We start from the raw sequence: 24,198 nt of genomic DNA, 5'->3' as shown, positions 1-24,198 counted from the left end.
TGGCAGTTTTTCTAATGCCAGTGTACCTTATGACAATGCTTGAAAGGATGGCCAAGATATGGAAGACAGAATAACAGAAGGTGTCTAACTTTTAAATAAAATGCATCTTCAACTGCAAGATTTTTTTCTTACATGGACCTATTGGATTTTCACCTCTTCCCTCAGTGTCCTGTCCAATATTTACCCCTCCACCAACAGCACTAAAATAGATTATCTGGTCATTATCACATTGATGTTTGTGGGACTTTGCTGTGTGCAAATTGGCTGTCGCAGTTCCTAAATTACAACAGTGACTATACTTCAAAAAGTACTTCATTGGCTGTAAAGTACTTTGGGACGTCCTGAGGTTGTGAAAGGCGCTATATAAATGCAAGTCGTTCTTTATTTTAAAAGCTGAAATGGGTGCTTAGACTTTTTTTTATGCTTATACATTTAGGTAATGCATAGCAATTGTCAGTATTGCTTGTATGGCGAACCAAACCTAACCCTTTGCCCTGCTGTTCTTGGTTCCCTATTACAAAATGAGCATGGTGGTGTAGTGGTCATGTTACTGGACTAATAATCCAGAGAGCTAGAGCTCAAAACACACCATGTTGGCGGTTTGAGAATTTGAATTCAGTTTTAAAAAAATATGGAAATAAAGATTTAGTACCAATAAAAGTAACCATGAAGCTGTCAAATTGCCATAAAAATCCAACAGGTTCACTAATGTCCTTTAGGGAAGGAAACCTGCCGTCTTTACCCATTCTGGCCTATATAGAAACACAAATAGACCATTCAGGCCCTTGATCCTGTACTGCCATTCAATTAGATCATGGCTGATCTGTATTTTAACTCCATCTACCTGCCTTGGTTCTGTAACCCTTAATACCCTTGCCTAACAAAAATCTATCATTTGATATAAATGTGATTGACTCTTAACTGCCCTCTGAGGTAGCCGAGAAAGCTGTCAGTTGTATCAAACCCCTGGAAAGAAAAACAGGAATCATCAGAAATAGGAGCAGGAGTAGGCCATACGGCCCCTCGAGCCTGCTCTGCCATTCAATAAGATTGTGGCTGATCTTTGACTTTAACTCCACTTACCCGCCTGATCCCCACATCTCTTGATTCCCTTGGAATCCAAAAATCTATCGATCTCAGCCTTGAGTAGATTCGACTGAGCATCCACAGCCCTCTGGGGTAGAGAATTCCAAAGATTCACAACCCTCCGAGTGAAGAAATTCCTCTTCATCTCAGTCCTAAATGGCTGACCCCTTATCCTGAGACTATGCCCCCTAGTTCTAGACTCTCCAGCCAGGGTAAACAGCCTCTCAGCATCTACCCTGTCAAGCCCTCTAGGAATTTTATATGTTTCAATGAGATCACCTCTCATTCTTCTAAACTCCAGAGAATATGGGCCCACAAATCAGATGGGTCACTTGTCCGTTACCAAGGCATTGAATTAGAACATGACAAAAGCACACCCAGCCCACTCAACCCTGCAAAGTTCTCTTCACTAATATCTGGGAACGGATGCCAAAGTTGGGAGAGCAATAGCTTGACATAGTCACAGTTACAGAATTAACAAACTTCCCAGACTCTACTGGCAGGACTGACCCATCAGAGATGGGGTACGGTTGTATACAGTCGGGAGGACAGTGGACCTGGGAGTCCAGAACATTGACTCTGAAATCCATTAAATCTCATGGCTTCAAGTCAAACTTGGGCATGGAAATCTCCCGCTGATTACAACCTACTGCCCTCCCTCAACTTGGAGGAAGTACTGAGGGTAGTAAGGCCACAAAATGTACTCTGCGTGGAAGTCTTCAATGTCCATCACTAAGAGTGGCTCGGTAGTACAACACTGACTGAGCTGGCTGAGTCCTGAAGGACATAGCTGGCAGACAGGGCTTGTGGCAGGTGGTGAGGGAATAATCTACTCAATCTCATGCTCACCAATCTACTTGTCGCAGAATGCATCTGTCAGTGACAGTGTTGGTAGGAGTCACCACTTACCTTGTCTCATGCAGACCAAGTCCCGTCTTCACACTGAAGACACTCTCCATCGTGTCACTAAACCGTGCTAAATGGCATAGATTAAGAACAGATCTAGCAACTCAAAAATGGGGATTCATGAGGCGGTGTGGGCCATCAGCAGAAGAAGAATTGTATACCACTGCAATCTGTAACCTCATGGCCCGGCATATCCTTCACTACTCCAGCAGCATCAAGCCAATCCTAGTTGAAGAGTGTAGCCGGGAGCATCACTTGGCATACCTGAAAATGAGGTGTCAACCTGGTGAAGCTACAATGCAGGACTATATGCATGCTATACAAGCAGCATGCTATAGACAGAGCTAACTGATCCCACTATCAATTGATTAGGCCACGCTCCACGATCCTGCCACATCTAGTCATGAATCGTGGTGGAAAATTAAGCAACTAACGGGAGGAGGAGGCTCCTTGAACATCCCCATCCTTAACGATGGTGGAGTCCAGTTCAGGAGTACAAAAGATAAGGCTGAAGCATTTGCAACCATCTGCAGCCAGATGTGCTGAGTGGATGATCCTTCTCAGACTCCTTTCGAGGATCCCACCTTCTTTGATTCCAGTCTTCAGTCAATTCACTTCACTCCACATGACATCAAGAAATGGCTGAGTGCACTGGACATAGCAAAGGGTACGTGACCTAACAATATCCCGAGTGTAGTCCTGTAAATCTGTGCTCCAGAAATAACCACGCCCCCTAACCAAGTTGTTCCAGCAGCATTTGACCGAGTGTGGCACCAAGGAGCCCTAGTAAAATTGAAGTCAATGGGAATCGGGGAAAACCTTCCAGTGGCTGGAGTCATACCTAGCATAAAGGAAGATGGTAGTGGTTGTTGGAGGCCAATCATCTCAGCCCCAGGACATTGCTGCAGGAGTTCCTCAGGGCAGTGTCCTAGGCCCAACCATCTTCAGCTGCTTCATCAATGAGCTTCCCTCCATCATAAGGTCAGAAATGGGGATGTTCACTGATGATTGCACAGTGTTCAGTTCCATTCGCAACCCCTCAAATAATGAAGCAGTCTGAGCCCGCATGCAGCAAGACCTGGACAACATCCAGGCTTGGGCTGATAAGTGGCAAATAACATTCGCGCCAGACAAGTGCCAGGCAATGACCATCACCAAGAAGAGAGAATCTAACCACCTCCCCTTGACATTCAATGGCATTACCATTGCCGAATCCCCCACCATCAACATCCTGGGGGTCACCATTGACCAGAAACTTAACTGGACCAGCCATATAAATACTGTGGCTACAAGAGCAGGGCAGAGGCTGGGTATTCTGTGGCGAGTGACTCACCTCCTGACTCCCCAAAGCCTTTCACCATCTACAAGGCACAAGTCAGGAGTGTGATGGAATACTCTCCACTTGCCTGGATGAGTGCAGCTCCAACAACACTCAAGAAGCGAGATACCATCTAGGACAAAGCAGCCAGCTTGATTGGCACCCCGTCCAACACCCTAAACATTCACTCCCTTCACCACTGGCGCACAATGGCTGCAGTGTGTACCATCCAGAGGATGCACTGCAGCAACTCGCCAAGGCTTCTTCGACAGCACCTCCCAAACCCACAACCTCTACCACCTGGAAGGACAAGAGCAGCAGGTACATGGGAACAACACCACCTGCACGTTCCCCTCCAAGTCACACACTGTCCCGACTTGGAAATATATCACCGTTCCTTCATCGTCGCTGGGTCAAAATCCTGGAACTCCCTTCCTAACAGCACTGTGGGAGAACCTTCACCACACGGACTGCAGCAGTTCAAGGCGGCGGCTCACCACCACCTTCTCAAGGGCAATTAGGGATGGGCAATAAATGCCGGCCTCGCCAGCGACGCCCACATCCCATGAACGAAAAAAAAACTGCAAGACCGACAATGTGGAAAATTGCACAGGAATGTCCTGAACGCCAAAAGCAGGGCAAATCCAACCTGGCCGATTATCACGCAACATCCTACTCCCAATTATCAGCAAAGTAACGGAAGGAGTCGTTAACAGTGCTATCAAGCGGCACTTACTTGCCAATAACCTGTTCACTGATGCTCAGTTTGGGTTTCGCCAGAACCACTCTGCTTCATATCTCATTACAGCCTTGGTTTGAACATGGACACAAGCTGAATTCCAGAGGTGAGGTGAGTGACTGCCCTTGACATCAAGGCAGTATTTGACTGAGTGTGGCACCAAGAACCCTAGTAACTGAAGTCTGTGGGGATCAGGGGGAAAATTCTCCAGTGGCTGGAGTCTTACCTAGCATAAAGGAAGATGTTGGAGGCCAATCATCTCAGCCCCAGGATATTGCTGCAGGAGTTCCTCAGGGCAGCGTCCTAGGCCCAACTATCTTCAGCTGCTTCATCAATGACCTTCCCTCCATCTTATGGTCAGAAGTGGGCTGTTCGCTGATGGTTGCAGTGTTCAGCTCCATTTGCAATTCCTGAGGAAGTGAAGCAGTCCATGCCTGCACGCAGCAAGACTTGGACTACATTGGGTTGATAAATGGTAAGTAACATTCACGTCACACAAGTGCCAGGCAATGACCATCTCCAAAAACAAAGTCTGAACACCCGACCTTGACATTCAACGGCATTACCATTGCCGACTCCCCCACCATCAATGTCCTGGGGGTCACTTGACCAGAAACTCAACTGAACCAGCTACGTAATTCCATGGCTACTACAGCAGGTCAGAGGTTGGGTATTCTATAGCGAATAGCTTACCTCCTGACTCCCCAAAGTCTCTCCACCATCTACAAGGCACAAGTCAGGAACATGATGGAATACTGTCTACTTGCCTGGATGAATGCAGCTGCAACAACACTCAAGAAGCTGAACATTTGATTGGCACCTCATCCACTAGCCTAAACATCCACCCTCTCCACCTCTGGCGTACTGTTGCCACAGTGTGTACTATCTACAGGAAGCACTATAGCAAATCGCCAAAGCTTCGGCAGCACCTCCAAAACCTGGGACTTCAACCACCTAGAAGGACATGGGCAGCAGATGCATGGGAACACCATCACCACCAAGTTGCACACCATCCTGTCTTGGACATATATCACCATTCCTTCATCGTGGCTGAGTCAAAATCCTGGAACTCCCTACCTAACAGCATTGTGGAAGTACCCGCATCACATCGACAGCAGCAGTTCAATAAATGCCAGCTATGCCCACATCCCGAGAATGAATTTTTAAAAAAATTAACAAATGTTTGAAGAGTGTTTAAGATTATTCTGATGATGTTATGCTGCTTTCTAGTAGTGATATCTGCAAAAATCTTCTGAAGTTTGTTTGAGCACCAATAGCAGACTTTGTGTAATTGGGAATAGGCCTACCCTCTCTATATCAGCAAGGTATGCAAAAATAGTTTGTGGTTATCTTGTACAGAATGTATCCTTAATATGTAAGGACTCTTTCAGGTTCTGCTGATTGGTTCTTTTGTATAGTAAATTGTGCAATATTGTTTAGAAACAATGTCATAATTAAAGGTGGTCTTGCACTGATGCTGCTGGTTCAGACATGAGTAAGAGAGCAAAAGTCTGTTCAGTGATACTCCATGCCTGTGGCTGGGCAACATTATAACCACGTTTCTGCCTAAGATTGATGGTTCTTTATAGATATTAATGTTTTAGTTAGACCGGAGGTAGTAATTTGACACCAGTGCTTTGGAATGGTGCAAGCTGATAGCACCATGTTGTACCACACTCTACTTGGGAAAAGTGAAGCTCTGCGCATGAATGCTTATGCACATGTATAGACACTGAGCACCAGTGTACAAATATTGGTGAATGTTTTAGTGTTAACATAGACGGTGGAGCACTCCCATACCCAGGTAATATATTATTTGCTTAGATTGGTAAATGTCCCAGTTATTGAACTTTTTGTTGCTGAGGTAGAGAACTGGCCGAGTCTGCAGGTTTCAAAATAAATATATTCCACTGAGGAAAAAAGGGTGTAAAAGAAATGACAGCCACCCGTGGCTAAGTAAAGAAATCAAGGATAGTATCCGACTAAAAACAAGGACATATAAGGTAGCCAAACTTAGTGGGAGGATAGAAGATTGGGAATTCTTCAAAAGACAGCAAAAAGTAACTAAAGGATTGATTAAGAAAGGGAAGTTAGATTATGAAAAGAAATTAGCAAAAAATATAAAAACAGATAGCAAGAGTTTCTATAGTTATATAAAAAGAAAAAGGGTGACTAAGGCAAACATAGGTCCCTTAGAGGATGAGACCGGGAAATTAATGGTGGGAAACATGGAGATGGCAAAAATGCTGAACAAATATTTTGTTTCAGTCTTTACAGTAGAGGACACTAAGAATATCCCAACACTGGACAAACAGGGGACTCTCGGGGGGGAGGAGCTAAATACGATTAAAATCACTCAAGAGATGGTACTCAGTAAAATAATGGGACTCAAGGCGGATAAATCCCCTGGACCTGATAGCTTCCATCCTAGGGTCTTGAGGGAAGTGGCAGTAGGGATTGTGGATGCTTTGGTGATAGTTTTCCAAAATTCCCTGGACTCAGGAGAGGTCCCGGCAGATTGGAAAACTGCTAATGTAACACCGTTATTTAAAAAGGGTAGTAGGCAGAAGGCTGGAAATTATAGGCCAGTTAGCTTAACATCTGTGGTGGGTAAAATTTTGGAGTCTATTATTAAGGAGACAGTAACGGAACATTTAGATAAGCATAATTTAATAGGACAAAGTCAGCATGGCTTTATGAAGGGGAAGTCATGTCTGACAAATTTGCTTGAGTTCTTCGAGGATATAACGTATAGGGTGGATAAAGGGGAACCAGTGGACGTAGTGTATTTAGACTTCCAGAAGGCATTCGACAAGGTGCCACATAAAAGATTATTACTTAAGATAAAAAATCATGGGATTGGGGGTAATATTCTGGCATGGGTGGAGGATTGGTTATCGAACCGGAAGCAGAGAGTTGGGATAAATGGTTCATTTTCGGACTGGCAACCAGTAACCAGTGGTGTTCCACAGGGGTCGGTGCTGGGTCCCCAACTCTTTACAATCTATATTAACGATTTGGAGGAGGGGACCGAGTGCAACATATCAAAATTTGCAGATGATACAAAGATGGGAGGGAAAGTAGAGAGTGAGGAGGACATAAAAAACCTGCAAGGGGATATAGACAGGCTGGGTGAGTGGGCGGAGATTTGGCAGATGCAATATAATATTGGAAAATGTGAGGTTATGCACTTTGGCAGGAAAAATCAGAGAGCAAGTTATTTTCTTAATGGCGAGAGACTGGAAAGTACTGCAGTACAAAGGGATCTGGGGGTCCTAGTGCAAGAAAATCAAAAAGTTGGTATGCAGGTGCAGCAGGTGATCAAGAAAGCCAACGGAATGTTGGCTTTTATTGCTAGGGGGATAGAATATAAAAACAAGGAGGTATTGCTGCAGTTATATAAGGTATTGGTGAGACCGCACCTGGAATACTGCATACAGTTTTGGTCTCCATACTTAAGAAAAGACATACTTGCTCTCGAGGCAGTACAAAGAAGGTTCACTCGGTTAATCCCGGGGATGAGGGGGCGGACATATGAGGAGAGGTTGAGTAGATTGGGACTCTACTCATTGGAGTTCAGAAGAATGAGAGGCGATCTTATTGAAACATATAAGATTGTGAAGGGTCTTGATCGGGTGGATGCAGTAAGGATGTTCCCAAAGATGGGTGAAACTAGAACTAGGGGGCATAATCTTAGAATAAGGGGCTGCTCTTTCAAAACTGAGATGAGGAGAAACTTCTTCACTCAGAGGGTGGTAGGTCTGTGGAATTTGCTGCCCCAGGAAGCTGTGGAAGCTACATCATTAGATAAATTTAAAACAGAAATAGACAGTTTCCTAGAAGTAAAGGGAATTAGGGGTTATGGGGAGCGGGCAGGAAATTGGACATGAAGCTGAGTTCGGATCGGTCAATGCCCTGTGGGTGGCGGAGAGGGCCCAGGGGCTATGTGGCCGGGTCCTGCTCCGACTTCTTGTGTTCTTTAGATTTGTGGTTGGGATCAGATCAGCCATGATCTTATTGAATGGCGGAGCAGGCTCGAGGGGCCGATTGGCCTACTCCTGCTCCAATTTCTTATGTTCTTATGTTCTTATGTTTCAGGGGTCCCTTCTGTTGGAAAGTGGCCAATTAGATATTAGCTAGGATTTGGCATAGTGGTAGCCTCCAGAACAGCTGGACACAGGGACTTGATAAGAATGTGAGCTTTCTGTCTCTTTAGCTGTAGTTCCACCAGCACTCATCTGTCAGGATAGAATGGAATTGTGAGTTAAGTTTTGTTTGTTGGAGGATTTTGTACTGGCCGCCTAACATTCTGTTAGAAGTAGAGGTAGTGACAGCTGTCCTCTTCTTTCCATTGATCTTCTTTTGTTCATGGATATCCTAGATTTTGCTTTTAAGTGCCACACAGCATCTCTCTATTATATTGGAAGGGAAGAAAGCATGAAGTAGGGGGAGCAGATGTGTCTGGTTGATGGATAGGTTTGATGAAGTTGGCTTTGGCTATATTTGCGAAGTATGGCAGGGTCAATTTGTTAGGTAAGGGTATCAAGGAATATGAACCAAAGGCATGTAAATTGAGTTGAGGTACAGATCAGCCATGATCTAACTGATTATCGGAACAGGCTCGAGGGGCTGAAAGGAACAGGAATAGGCATACATTTGGAGGCAATGGAAGAAATACCGTTGCACAAACTGAAGGTGCTGGAAGGATATGATTTGACCTTTATAGAGCAACGTACTTGTTTTGGTGATGTACTTGTGCCATGTCTTGAAATTACTTCCAGCGAATGTCTCTTGAAATTTGCTGCTGTGCCATAGTGGGAGAGGGACTATATCCGAGCAGCACTTTTAATGCAGACCTCCATCCAGGTAACCAGTATTAATGATGCTGTAGGGTGCTTTTGGGTTCCGGCCCGTCTTTTCCTGGGAAGCTCTGCAATTGAGAGGAACTGGACAAGGAGACGCTTTCAGTTGTCACTAGACTGTTTTGTGGAGAGACCTTATTCCTAGTAAATGATTTGCTCGAATTGATTGGCTCAGTAGTAATATTGAAGCTAGCAAGATTTGGCCCAGATTCCAGACTCTTACTGGAGGAATTGGAACTGCTCTAATTATATCCTTAATCTGCTCTCTGGCCAGAACAGCCAACAGATGTACTTGAGATCCCAGAACTGCTGTGCTAGAATATGGATAGATGCCATTTGGAAGAAGTAGAGAAGGAAGAAGGGAGATCATAATCTTTGTAGTGTTAGCTCTCCCAAGCAGTGGAGATGGATACCTCTCCAAGATGATGTAAATGCTGCTAGTGAGGCATGGGAGAGATATATTCTTCTACCGGACTGACAGTTTGGATAATTCTGTTTGCCTAGGAAGTTAAAACCTGTCTTGGTCAATGCGAAAGAGTGGGCTTCTCCTTTGTTTTAGGATGCCTTAGGCAAAGGCTGTGTTCTCTGTTTTGGGAAAGTTGACTTCGTGGCCCAAGGGCTGTCTGAATTTATCAATAGTTTGAACAATGCTGGGGAGTGAGTGGTGGGGATTGTCATTGTATTAGAGTGACATGTGTTTTACTCCTGTGTCAGGCATGCCATGAATCAATGTATTCTTATAGTTGCTGCTTGGGGTTTTCTATTCACAGGAGCCAGGAGTATCTCTGCCTGCTCCTTTGTTAGAAAGAGAATTTGTAGAAAACATTGGTGCTCGCTTAGAATGTTGGGTGCTTACTGGGATCTATACATAGTGAAAAGGAAGTTTCACTCTAACTGGTTGAAGGACTTCTTTGCATTCAAGGAGAGTACTGTGGGTGCATTTGTGTTATTGCAATGATGTACTACATTGATTGGTATCCTAGTGTTAACCCTCCAAGAGCTGTCCTTGTTCCAGATGGACTAAGCCAGGATGAAGGGGTCCGGGCAAGAGGCCAAGGTTTAGGTCAGTATTTTATCATCACAGTTAAGGAAGTACAATGGGGCTGTAAGGCCCACAGCTGTAGGGACCTTTCCCTTTTCTGTTTTAGGGTAACTGCATGGCCAACTTGCAGAACTCTGGGGAATGCCTGCCTGTGATATGCAGTGAAATAGTTTTGTTGGCAGGGGTTTAGTTCAAGAACTTGGGCTTTGTAGAAATTGGCAGGGAATCTGTCAAGCCCTGGGCATTACCAGAATTCAGGTATTTAATAACCCTTTGGATCTCATTAGTCGAGATAGGGCATTCAGTAATTATGCGTGCTGCTCTGAGAATTGACGAAGTGGGACATCAGCATTTTATGTCCTGCTGCGGAGCCAGCCTGTCTAAGATTTAGAGAAAAATGTAATAGTTTATTATTTGTGTGAAGTTACTGGTAATTTTGGCACATGTTTTGCAGATTGATTATGCACTTGTTTGCAGAGGGTATATTCTAGCAGCTTTCCTGGTTTGTTTCTTTGCACATAGTAGCCTGGCTTGGCGCACCAGAGCAACTTCTGCATCAGCAGAGAGTAGGTTATTGCGCTGTTTCCTAGTCTGGATTAGAACTTTTCAGAATTGTGTCTTCTGCAGGGATTTTAGTTGTCCCACTCTGCTACAAGTCCCCTCTGGGTTTCAAGTGCCCTGTATTTTTTTTGATTAAAGTGTAGGTTATTTTGTGGCACCTGAAATCAGATGAATTAGGCTAGCCAGTTTCACATGGATTTTAGTGTCTTAGGAGTAAAAGGTTTAGATGCCAGTGGTTTGGGAATGGGGGTATTAAGTTGTCTAGTGTTTGTGAAGGACACGTGGTCGGAGACAGTTTTGATCTAAATGTTCAGTGTGTGCTATCGATCATATAGAACTGATTGAAGTAGAATGTAAATTTCTTGCCCATGGGGTGAAAGATCTGTTCTGAAGCCAAAGTCACTGTCCAATTCATGAATCACCCTGACTGTTGACTCTGGGGCACTGTGTTGCCTGGAAGCCAGCTAATCGTGTCTGGAGCAGAAATGAGATCTGTAACTCACACTATGCCTTCCTTCTGGGGAAAGTACTAGCCATTTGATGGCATCTGTGTTAGGCGTCTTTGGGTTTAGAGAAAAATATTATAATGCAGACGAAAGTTGGGGTTTCTTTCTTCTTAACCCATTGTATTTATTCCAGTATTTCCTGTTTTAATGTAAGATTTTTATACCTAGATTTCATATTGTTAAATTGGCAAGAAAATCTTGATGTTCCTTGGGATACTAATTTATGAACACTTAACTTGTTTCTCTGAAATTCCTCTCTTATTTTAGCAGCGACATTACCCTATTTAAAATAAATAGGTTATTGCCTCTGCGAACACTGCAAAAGAGAAGGGAATTTCATTTGCTCCTATTCCACAGCGTAATTTCAGGCCTATACTTTAATAGATTTTCTGATGCAATATAAAGGCCATATTCAAATTAAAGCCCACTGCAATATTGTTCCTTGCACTGTCATTTTCTTCAGTACTCTGATTTCTGAGTGTTGGTTAGTAAAGGAGTTATGCACCCAGGTTTAGTGGGTTTTCAGTTAACAGGACAACATATTTTTAGCAAATGTGAAAATTATGTGAACATTTTTTCCTCATTTTAGATAACTTTTTAAAAATTGCATTTCAGGTTCAGGACAAGAATTAATGATCATGAATCCGTATCAATCTTGTAATATGCTCAATGCTGAAGCAATGGATGAAGGTACAGTTTACTTCATTTAAAACATCTACATGTATAATTAGGAAGTTACAAATCTCTGGATGTGGATTTCGTTTGTGGCAGCCCTAAAATATTTTTGTTACTTTCAAAAATATATTAAAATCATAAACTTATCAACTTGTGTTACTTCAAGTAACTATTCTTTAAAATTTTTCTGGTAGTATGTTCAGTTGTATGCAATAGTTTCAAATGTATAAGTGCATTTATTTTGGTTTAAGTTTGATGTATATAAATTTTCCAAGTCCATTTGAAAAGGAAAGATGCAGATTTTATCAGCAACAATAAAAGTGGTATTGGTAAAGGTATATTGCTGAGTAATATAAGGAAAGTTTACAGTGAAGTCATTTTTCTAATTCATGCTCTATTTGCTAATCATAGTTTCCCATTCAGAAAGTGTTAGTTCATCTTAATTTGTGTTAGATGTTACGATTCTTTTTCATAACTAAAAGCTATGTTAAATTCAAAATAAGTTCAAACCTTGTATACAACCTTTTTCTACAGGCATCTGCAACTTTGTAATCACAAATTTCAGTTGTGTATTAACATTTATGGCAATAGACTACATAGTTTATGAATAACTTAAATTGTTGACCGCTCCAGTAACACAATCTAATGAAATTACAAACAAATATCGCATACACGTGGCTCAGTATTGTTGCTTAAAATTGTTTTATTAAGACAGGCCCAATAAAGATGCTACATGCAGGAAGGTGTATGGGGGGAAAAAAATCACGAAAACACTGTATATGTTGATGACCTTTCTCTCCGTGTATCAAACAAAGTAGAGTAAATTTTCTGATTGGATAAGACTGATGTTTGGTTGTAAAATGAGTATTAACACTCAGAATAGGCGATAGAGATCCATAAAGCCAGATCTTTGCCCATTTTGAGCCAGAGTACAGCATTACCAGGAATGTGATTTTTTTCCAGTGATCCCACCCACTGATTTATATTCTCGCCCATTAAGAGTGGGTGTCTAGGATTGCTAGGCTCAGTTATACGAAAGTGGATTTCAAGCGCCCGTCTAAATGAATTGTGGTTTTCTAGTCCTTCCATTAGGCTACCTTCCTGCTTAAGAGTAAAGTTGCACATAGAGCTATTTATAATTATGCTAATAAGCTCACCACAAGAAATTGCATGCAATCAGTACATCACAGGTTTGCACTCATTTCTAGCCATTCTGGACTGAATCTCAGGGTCTGGGAAATTTAGGCAATATTGACTCTGCAGTGCAAAATTTCCTTGGCACAGGTTATTGCAATAGAGCTGCCTTATAAATGTCTGTCAAAATAGTAGTTCTCATTTACACAATGCATATGTTGCATACAAACAAATTAATGCAGTCTATTATTAGAAGAACTAAAATTTTCGTGAATACATGTTTGAATTAGCCTCTAGGTTTATCTGACATCCTTTACCAATGGTAGCAAAGTGATGTTACCTATCTAAGTATTATATTTTAAACAAGAATAAAACCGAAAGACACTCCAGTCACTCTTGAGGCATGACACAAATAGAGAGCTGGGTACAGCTCTCTATGTGCCAGTGGCCTCAGCTGGGGAATGGTGGAAGAGCAGCAAAAGAAATGAAAATGACTAAATTTATTATTGCACTCTTTCTGAAGCAGTTACTTTTTTATCAAAGTGGTTTTGTCCTAGATACAATATACATTCCATTCTCTTATTAATAAAAATACATAACATCATTGTTTTGTTTTTGTTGCAGAACAAATTGTTGTTGCCCATGTACCTGCTTTGCTCCCCTCAGCAGATGATAAAAAGAGAAAAGTTAAATATCCCGTAACTAAGGGGGAGATTAGGAGACGTATTATTCCTCCTGAAAAAATGTCTAAAACAGTCATTAAAAGCTACCTGAGATTAAGGAGGGATAACCGCTTTGATATCCGCCAGCTTCTGGATCTGCCTGTAACTGGTTATGACCGGACTCTGCACACATCATTTACTCGACTCTGTGAGGGAGAGGCAAAAACTCTGACTGAAAATTTTCACCAGCTGAATCTTGGCTACTTTCCTGTCGATGAATGTGCCAGCACGATAGCAGAGCATGCTGCAGCTTCAGAAATATATGCAGCAAGGCAAGTGGCTAATCTCTGTATTTAATTGAGAACAACTCAAGTTAATTAGCTAATGTGAGTTGAATGTTGGACCCGTCACAAGAAGACCTGAGTATGAATCCCAAGCTTGGCCGACTTTTGTATTCCCTTAGGAGGTGAGTTTTATCAGATATAGCTAATTCCCTTGTAGGAAAGTGGGAGAGAAAACTGTTCATGGGGGGGGGGGGGGGGGGGAGAAGGGGAAATCTTTTTTTTATTTCCCTTTCTTCCATTCAGGCAACGGTTTGCATTGATGGCAGCTGGGAGTTGTCTATGCCCTGGGTTAATTTGTCCCATCAGCCAAAGAGATGGCATAAATCTAATTTCAGAGAATCATACAAATTATGGAACACAGATAGTTAAATGCTTCAAAGATTGATATTTGCTTCTACAGAAATATTTTGCCCCACATTTGCTTTGAAAAGCAAAGCAGCATTTTACACATCAACAAAATATTACTGATCCAATGGGTTAGTTAAACTCAACTACGAAATTTACAGGCTTGAGCAGCCAGTAAGTAGCTAGAAAACTATAGGGCTGATTTTACAAACGGACAGAATATCGTGGGGAGTGAACTTGTGGAGTCCTGATGTATGCTTCTGGTGGGTAAGGCTCCACATTGGGATTGCACATTCGTAAAACATACATTCAATCCTCTTAAATTGTGGCAACTTGATTATGTTTGTCTTTTTTAAACAAAGTGCTGAACTTTATCTGGAAGATGTAGGGAAGTACAAAAAGTCCTTTCAAAATATTCAGGTGTTTTCCTGATCACAGTCAGACATTCCTTGTGCTTTTACTTTAAAGTGAATTTCCATAATTCACAGAAATCATAGTACAATTTAAGATTTTTTGAGTGAAAGAAATATTGAATAGTTAATGTGTGGAGTTTACAATTATCATTTTCAGGGGAAAAAGTATCTTGAATATATAGCAGACAAAATAGATTGGAACTGAGTTAAAGGGTACTTAATGGAGTGATTATGATGTCATGGCTATACACAAGAACATCAGAACTTGATTTAGTAATGAGAACATTGAGTCATTCTATGCAAAATGGGCCACCAGCTTCTGTATGGCTTGTCCCAATTAAAATGTTATGCACAAAGATGATACTTTGGGGTTTCTGACCCACCCTTCCTTCCTATCCCCACCAAATAATTAAGGCAAAACAGACATCAAGGTTGTCCAATTTTAATCCATTTCAAGTGAAACATATTTTTTAACTGTCTTGAATTTACTGGTCACCATTTGTTATTTTAGGTAAGATTTTATAATATATATCCTATCTAACTGGTAACTTTTTTCTGTAGTGTTTTCCTGGTTTCATGTGAACTTTCTGATTGGTTCAGTGCAGACTTATGTCTGAACTTCTTGATTGAATGTTTTTCACAGTAGAAATACTGAACCAAATAGCCACTATGAAAAAAAAAATCAGCTCCTCTTCAGTTGCCTTGATATTTCCCTGTGTACAATCCAGCAAACATAGAATAAAAAAGAGGCAAGTTTTAACACACCTGCATAATTCGTTCCTGAAAGCTGCTGACCCCATTGTGACAAAAATGAAGCATTTTGTCTAATATTCAGCTTCTTTAATTCTGTCAGGGTGTAGAGGGGTTAAAAACCAATGTCACTCACAACACATGTTCCAGCCTAACTTCATACAATATTGCGATCATTTTGTCAGGTAGTTTGCCTGAGGGAGGAACAGAGCTACGCAAATCAAATAGAAAGGTGGGATTTGTTCAGATATATGTCTGAATGGCAGCTTTTGTTTGGGCCCTTTACAGAGATGATCAGCACTGCTGTACCAGAGACAATATCTAAGACAAACTTGAAACTTGTAACTGGCTCATATCACAAAATTTGCAATCTTGCCCTCACAGTTTTTAAGGATGGCTGGTGTGGGAAGTTGAAAAATTCATACTCATACATTGGGAGTATTTTTTTTGAGGTAGAGAGCACTTTACCTTTAATTTAACCATCTGACCTTATTTCCTAATGCTGATGCTGGGTACCCAAAATGGAAAAAGTACTGTTTCTCCCACATTGTTATCTATTATTTTGATAACTTTATAAAAAAAATAATTTTAAGGAATAAAGGGAATACAAAAAAGCTCAGTCCTGGAACTGTTCTTGCAGTCCCCTCCTACATGGTCTGAACTTTTATAATCTGTCACCAGATCTTTGGTTTCTTTAAAGTGGATGCGTACATCTGAGTAAATACTGATATCATCTTGGTTGGAACAAGTTTAGGAAAATTTGGACTCATTAAAACTTCATTGTAAACTAATTAGGTATTTGCAACTGAAAACATTTAATTGCTGAGGTAGTTTCTATCTGTTGTAGCTGTGTCACAGCTTTACTTCTAAATTCAAAATAAAACAAAACTTGGGTGCATTTTTCATAGGTTTTGTTTTACAGGCACAGTTCCAGGTCTGTGTCTTTCCATTCTGTCACATTCGGGCTATTTTTTTAATGATTTACCAATCCTCCTCATCCAGCATTTTTTGCATAGGCAATCTTTGTAAGAAGAACTTTTCTAGTTCACTTTGGATTTTTAAACCATTCTAACACTCTTAAACATGACACTTTTTAACAATGAAAAAATATATTTAAGGGGGAAGTATATTCTTCTAAAGTTCCTATCATCCCAAATTTATTTTAAGATAAATAGTAGTACTATTGATTATCTCTCTCTTGTCCCTTATTAGTATTTCATATTTAGATAGGAAGTTATTACTGATTGTCCATATAATTATACTACTCATAATAGCACTATTGATGCTAGCTCCCTGATACTTCTTTAATCTTGTTCTTTTCCCTTTTGATTGTTTGTGGTATTGGAAAATTGAAAACAAAAAGTAGCACTATAATAGTATTGTATCCACAGATTTCAATTTTGAAATAAGGGGATGAGACATCATCCATGAGAACAATGGAGTTGCAGTGATTTCTAGAATTAGAGGAATATGCAGCATGTTTTGCAGTCGTGACTAGGAAATCTGAATGGTGCATTGGTTCTTGGGTAAGGGACGTAACCGAATGGTGGAGATGCTTCTTAAAAGGGAGGGAAAACAGCCAGAAGTTGTGGTTCATGTAGGAAAAGGGTTTTGCAGAGAAGATTTGTGTTCTCGATTAAAGTATAAGACCCTGAGGGTCATAACCTCAGAATTACCCCTAGTGTCGTGGACTGCACAATTAGGGAGGAACAGATTAGATGCATCAATACATGGATAGAAAGATGGTGTACGTGAGAAGGTTTTGGATTCCTAAGACATTTGAGAAGTGCAGCCAGGGAAGTTCTACAGATGGGATGGCTTTCACCTAAACTGAATACGAAAGGTGGTTGGGGAGGAGATAGCTGAGACACTAACCATAAAATTTCTAAAAAGCTTTGGAAAGGGGAATAATGCCAAAAGATTAAAGAGCAGCAAGTGCTAAACCATTGGTCAGGAATTTATAAGTCAGTTAAGGTTACTTTCATGGTGGATAAACCTCTAGAGCCCTTAGAAAGCACAGGGTAGTGAAGATTAGGTGGCGCTTGTCTAATTCAATTATTTTTTTTGAGGAAATTAGAGACTAGATAAAAAGTGCAGTGCATGTACATAACATTTTAGAAGACATTTAATGAGGTGCCATATAAGAGACTGGTCATGAAATTAAGATATATGGTATTAAAGGGAATGTCACATGGATAGAGAGGTGACTTAGGTATAAAAGGAAAAGACCAGGGGTAACCTATTGGTTTTCAGACTGGTGGGTAGTATTGTCTGCCCAGTGTTTTGGGCCCTCCTTTGCTTCCCATTTATATACATGATTTGGACATGGGCACAGGAGGAATGATTTGCGTTACCAAATTAAGATACATGGCAAACTGTGAGAAGACTACAGGAGGTCGTAGACAGGTTAATGCATGGGACAGATAGATGGAAGATGCAGTTCAATGCAGAGAAATATGAAGTACATTTTGAAAAAGGAACTACTATGGGTAACTATCTTAAATGGCCGACCCCTTATCCTGTGACTACACTCTCGAGCTCCAGACTCTCCAGCCAGGAAAAACAACCTCACAGCATCGACCCTGTCAAGCCCACTTAGAATCTTATATGTTTCAATGAGATCACCACTCATTCTTCTAAACTCCAGAGAGTATAGGCCCATTCTACTCAACCTCTCCTCATAGGACAACCCTCTCATCCCAGGAATTAATCTAGTGAACCTCCGTTGCACCGCCTCCAATATAAGTATATCTTTCTTTAGATAAGGAGACCAAAACTGTACACAGTACTCCAGGTGAGGTCTCACCAAAGCCCTGTACAAATGTAGTAAGACTTCCTTACTCTAGTACTCCAACCCCCTTGCAATAAAGGCCAACATTCCATTTGCTTTCCCAATTGCCTGCTGTACCTGCATATTAACTTTTTGTGTTTCTTGTACCAGGACACCCAAGTCTCTCTGGACAACAACATCTAATAGTTTCTCACCATTTAAAAAATATTCTGTTTTTCTGTTCTTCCTACCAAAGTGAATAACCTCACATTTCCCCACATTATACTCCATCTGCTACCTTCTTGCCCACTCACTTAACCTGTCTATATCCCTTTGCAGACTCTTTGTGTCCTCCTCAATACTTACTTTCCCACCTAGCTTTGTATCATCAGCAAACTTGGATACATTACACTCAGTCCCTTCATCCAAGTCATTAATATAGATTGTAAGTAGCTGAGGCCCAAGCACCGATCCTTGCGGTACACCACTAGTTACAGCCTGCCAACCTGAAAATGACACGTTTATCCCTACTTTCTGTTTTCAGTCTGTTAACCAATCCTCTATTCATACTCATGTTACCCCCAACCCCATGAGCCCTTATCTTGCATAACAACCTTTTATGTGGCACCTTATCGAATGCCTTTTGAAAATCCAAATAGACTACAACCACGGTTCACCTTTATCTACCCTGCTACTTAGATCCTCAAAAAACTCTAATAAATTTGTCAAACACTATTTTGCCTTCATAAAACCATATTGACTCTACCTAATCATATTATAATGTTCTAAGTGCCCTGTTACCACTTCCTTAATAATGGATTCCAGCATTTTCCAGATGACTGATGTCAGGCTAACTAGCCTGTAGTTCCCTGTTTTCTCTCTCCCTCCTTTCTTGAATAGTAGGGTTACATTTACTACCTTCCAATCCGCTGGGACCGTTCTAGAATCTAGGGAATTTAGGAGCCCATAACCAGTGCATCCGCTATCTCTGAGGCATCCTCTGTTAAAACCCTTGGATGTAGGCCATCAGGTCCGGGGATTTATCAGCTTTTAGTCCCATTAGTTTCTGAAGTACTTTTTCTCTACTAATAATTATTTTAAGCACACGGTTGTAACAAGAATCTTGACTTTGCAGTGGTAGGCTTTTCTTAAAGCTTCACAGAAGGTTTCAAAAGATTAATGGTTTGGTTAATATATTCATTATAGTTCTAGCTCTGTTGCACCATTACTGCTTTTGAAATCCTCTGGAGTCATTCCCAAGCAACACCCATCCCTTGCTGATGGGACAGGCAGGTAACCTGCTACCAAATATCCACCAGTGCCACTCTGAAATTAGGTACCAGGACACATGGAAAAGCAATCTGAATAACTCTCCTTCCAATCTTTTCCCGCTTGCTGTTGGAAAGCACTTGACTTTTATTCATAATTTCTCCACAGCAGTGTAGCTGAGTGGAGAATCACGAGACTAAATAAATGTCCAATTGTTTGAGTGCTGCATACATGCTCTGTGTGACCACACCATCTGGGAACATAAAATCCTCTGTCATTAACTTAACTATTTAAATATGTCAATAACTATGAAGAAAGGCATTAAAAATCTTTATTGGAATAAAGATTAAGGTGGGATCTAATTGATGTTTTCAAAATTGAGATTTGAGAGGGTAAATAGTGGGATTGTTTCCATTGGTTGCCAAATCAGTACCAAGAGGACATAAACTCGGGATTATCACTAGTTTGAAGAATTTTTTCACACACGGGGCTATTAGAATATGGAATGCTTTACCCCAAGTGGCTATTGCAACAGACACTACAACATAATTTAAAAGGGAATTGGATAAGTATTTGAAATAGATGGGATATAAAGATATGGAGAAAGGGCAGGGAAATGGGAATAGATTAGATAGTTCCAGTTGAAGCGATAGCACTGGTACAAGTACAACGAGGCAATTGACCTGTGCCGTATCTTATGATTCTGTCATTCTCCACAAACCACATTTATTCCAAAAAATGTCACCTTTCTGGTAAACAATTTTACAACACCAAGTTATAGTCCAGCAATTTTATTTTAAATTCACAAGCTTTCGGAGGCTTCCTCCTTCGTCAGGTGAACGATGTGAAAATGAAATCCTCGAGGATTTTTTCGAGGATTTCATTTTCACATCGTTCACCTGACGAAGGAGGAAGCCTCCGAAAGCTTGTGAATTTAAAATAAAATTGCTGGACTATAACTTGGTGTTGTAAAATTGTTTACAATTGTCAACTCCAGTCCATCACCGGCATCTCCACACCTTTCTGGTAAGGTAACTTTATCACAATAATGCTCCTTGCTGGAGAACTATGATCCTACCCACATTGTTTTGATTCCAGATTTTCTTTTGATTTTGGCATATTGAAGGGGAAAACTGGAATCAAAGCAACAGTACTTTTCCAGCCAGGTAGGTAGCAAATTCCAGAACTGGAAGTTGGAAGAACTGAGTCATATCTATAAAAATCTATTATGCAAATAAAAGCTTTGCAGTAGCAGCAAACCACCAGGGCAGGGAGGATCGGTGCAGTTGGCCCAGCAAGTGGGGACCGTGGACTCATAAGACTCACTATATAGCAATAAAATGAATAGATTCAAATTGAATACTTTCTTGTGACTTGAATCCAGGAATCTCTAGTTAAGATGCAAAACATACCACTTATGAAGATGAAAAGAAAAAGCATAACCACTGGAAATCTGAAATAGAAATAGAAAATGCTGGAAATGCACTGCATATTGGTTAACAACTAAAAGAGAAAGAGAGATGAGTTAATATTTCAGTTGGGACTCTGTAACTGTTTTATTTCAAAAGCACTAGTATTGGCACAGTGGGCTAGCACACTATACTTCACCTCTGAGTCCTGGGTTTCAATCCAGCAAAATCTATGGGTAGAAACTCTCGTCTGCTACAGTCCTGTGTGGAGTGAATTTCATCAATTTCAACCCAGCTTTACTTGGGCACTGGGCCATAACGCAAAACTCGCCCTAATTTAGCATTATATTGGCAGTCTCAATCAGGCTAAAAGCAAAGCTGGTGTGGAAAGTGAGGAACTGGTATAAAAAGAATTACATAGAAATTACAACATGGAAACAGACCGTTCGACTCAACCAGTCTATGTTGGTGTTATCTTCCACACAAGCAGCAGTCCTAATCCCATCCCATCTGTAGTAGGACTTACTCTTCTGAAGCAGGAGTGGAAGGTATGTTGTTGAGGTAGATCAAGATGATGGAAGTAGAGAGGCCATGTGAGATGGCACAGTCAAGAGTGTGGCCATGAATATGGAATGAGAGTTTATATGGAGGGAGGAAAGGGGGGCTGTGAAATCAGGAGAGAAGGCATGGTGAGTTGAGATGGAGATTGAAATCGGCAAGGATGAGGAGTCACTCATTGTAGAGGCTGAGGGAGGAAAGGAGAGTGGATATCTTGGGGAGAAACTGGAGATGGGGTTTGGGGAGCAGTAGAGAACTAGTGTTTTTAAGGAGAGACAAAGGGGGACTGGAACAAGGTGAGGTGCTTGAATGACTAGAAGATGCCAGAGGAATAGGGGGGAGAGATCAAGGTGTGATTTGGTAATAAAAGCTATACCACCACAGTGGTTTGGCTGGAGTAGGTGGTGGAAAGTATAGCCAGGCAACAAGGGGCAAGGTATCACCACTTGTGAGCCAAGTTTAAGCCAAAGACATGATGTCAATGAATCATCCATAATAAGGATGTGGGTGGCAAATGCCTTATTTACAAGTGAACAGACATTCTGGAGAGAAATGCAGAGAGGGGCAATGATTGTTGACCCGCTGGCAAAGTCCGAGTAGGCCGTGGTAGGTCGAATGAACAGGATGGGAAGGAGGTTCATGAGATTAACCCCCCTGCGGGTGTGCTGACGGAAAGGTCGGCGAGGGAGGAGGATGGGGCAATTGGGGTTGCTGCACTTAAGGAGGTACAGCAAGTGTCACAATCCCCCCTCCCAACCGGAGGATGCCATGGGAGGCACTATGTAGCCGTGAGCTTATCCAAGGGGTAATTAAAGCCTAGAATGGCAGCAGAAGGGAAGATAGGGTACTACCTGAGAGGGGAGGAATGAAAGGTGGCTTGACTGGGTTATAGGAAAGGGAGGAAACAGGAAAGAACGGCTTGAGAGGAGCCAAGTGAAAAGATATAGGGAGATAGAAGTAATGGGCTCAGTTCCAGAGCAACAGCTAAATTGTGCATGCAAATGGACATGGAGCAAATTCAGGTTCCACAGGCACGGCAGAGATAGGAGAGACATGTCCTGCTTGTAACAGAGGACATGGAGGAGATCAGAAGAGAGAGTCCAGAGTTAAAGCCTGAGAGATGCAGGTGGGATGAAGTTGACTTGTAGTCAGCTTGGAGCATCGACAAGCCAATGTCCAGGTTCAGAGACGGTTGTGGAGAGAGAGTAAATCCAGAAGCTGTTCGAGGATTGGACAAGTGACAAGAGAGATTTAGTACTGGTGTTCAAAATTATGAAGGGTTTTCATAGAGTAGGTAAGGAGAAACTGCTTCCACTGGCAGGAGGATCGGTAACCAGAGGACACAGATTTAAAGATTTAAGATAATTGGTAAAAGAACCAGAGGGGAGATGAGAATGTTATGACCTGGAATGCACTGCCTGAAAGGGTGGTGGAAGCAGATTAATTAATAACTCTCAATAGTGAATTGGATAAACAGTTGAAAAGGAATTGTTTGCAGGGCTATGGGAAAAGAGCAGGGGAATGGGTCTAATTGTATAGCTCTTTCAAGGAGCCAACACAGGCAGGATGGGCTGAATGGCCTCCTTCTGTGCTATATGATTCTATGAAATGAGAGGGAAATGTTTCATTCTCCTATACTGATAGGCATCACCTTGATGAACATAATGGTTCACCAAAAAAATCTTAGCTTCATCTGAACCTGATTCCTGGACTTTTTTTTACATACAAGTACTCATTAAGCTTCTTACAGTATTTGATTTGGTGAAACATTGCTAATACATCTCAGTTAATTTATTCCTCACTCCTTTCCTCTTCCCCTCTCCATTAAGATATGGATTTTCTATCTTTTAGATGATTGATAAATATCAAATACATTTTCTAAGTATTAATAAAACTGAAGGCAGAAATATCAAAAACTAAAAATCATGAAATTTATCAATTTGTCTTTTTCAGTTGATTCTATTTTGACACTGCATGTTTTAAACATATAAAAAGACTACCTTCGTCATGTGGGGCTGAGTGTTTCTCATTATCCTTTTATATTAGTATTTTTCAAAATGTGGGGTAAACATGATCTCTATTTCAGTTGAAACTATAGAAGTGTATTACTTTCATATGAACTGTGTTTGTAAGTTCCAGGAAATGCTAATTGTAATCTGATTTTATTCTACACAAGTGGGGTAAGGATAATGGGAAAAGAACCTATAAAGTTCTTATGTAGGCTTACCAAACTCTTTAATTTTCTCCAGAAAGGTGATAGAAGATCTTGACTCAATCATGGAAAATTTTATGTGGCAGGAACATCCATATAATTTAATCACACATGGATTTGGTCCTCAGAACATCAAGGTGGTTCTGGACTTGGTAAAACTACTTCTGCGAGAATCGCTACGAAAAACCTCATCCTGATACAGGCAAACTAGATCACTGCAATTTGTAGTTTTTTTTAAAATGCAATAGTGGAAATCATCATTGTTTTTAGTCTGTTCACCCTGTTAAATTTATGTGTAATTAGCTTTGTAAGAATATTTACAGAAATGCTGTTTTATAATATGTGACTAATATACAGTAGCCCCTCTCTATAATGCTGCCTATGGGACCTTTACGTACAATTTGGATTATAGTGCGGGAAAATAGAATATAGAAGGCATCTTATAAGTTTTATGTTAGAGGATTAGTAAAGATGACTTATATATTAGAGTTGTAGTGAGTGGCTACTGTACTTCAAAATAAAACATACATTTCAAGAAAATGATGGTGGTGTAAAATGTGAAATGTTTACATGAATAAAATGAACTATGCTGTTAAATGGCAACTTAAAGCAAATATAAAAACATTGTTTAATTTAC

The 24,198-nt window shown here is 41.0% G+C and overlaps 1 protein-coding gene across 2 annotated transcripts in view; it reads left to right on the top strand.

The window, feature by feature from the left end:
- Positions 1 to 24,198, top strand: part of LOC137325328 (uncharacterized) — a 34,080-nt gene extending 9,882 nt beyond the window's left edge. The window contains exons 5-7 of one of the 2 annotated variants that reach the window (XR_010963866.1): positions 11,636 to 11,710; positions 13,454 to 13,957; positions 23,599 to 23,686. Coding sequence is in view for 1 of the 2 variants with exons in the window: in XM_067990290.1 (XP_067846391.1) it covers positions 11,636 to 11,710; positions 13,454 to 13,823; positions 23,599 to 23,758 (605 nt within the window). In the remaining variant the exon portion in view is untranslated. Of the gene's footprint in view, positions 1 to 11,635; positions 11,711 to 13,453; positions 13,958 to 23,598 lie in introns of both variants that reach the window. The other variant, XM_067990290.1, reaches the window with a different exon arrangement.

The sequence above is a fragment of the Heptranchias perlo genome, chromosome 9 (genome assembly GCF_035084215.1).
Source record: "Heptranchias perlo isolate sHepPer1 chromosome 9, sHepPer1.hap1, whole genome shotgun sequence".
In the NCBI taxonomy this organism is placed as follows: Eukaryota; Metazoa; Chordata; class Chondrichthyes; order Hexanchiformes; family Hexanchidae; genus Heptranchias; species Heptranchias perlo.
This window is presented reverse-complemented; position numbering and strand designations above follow the sequence as displayed.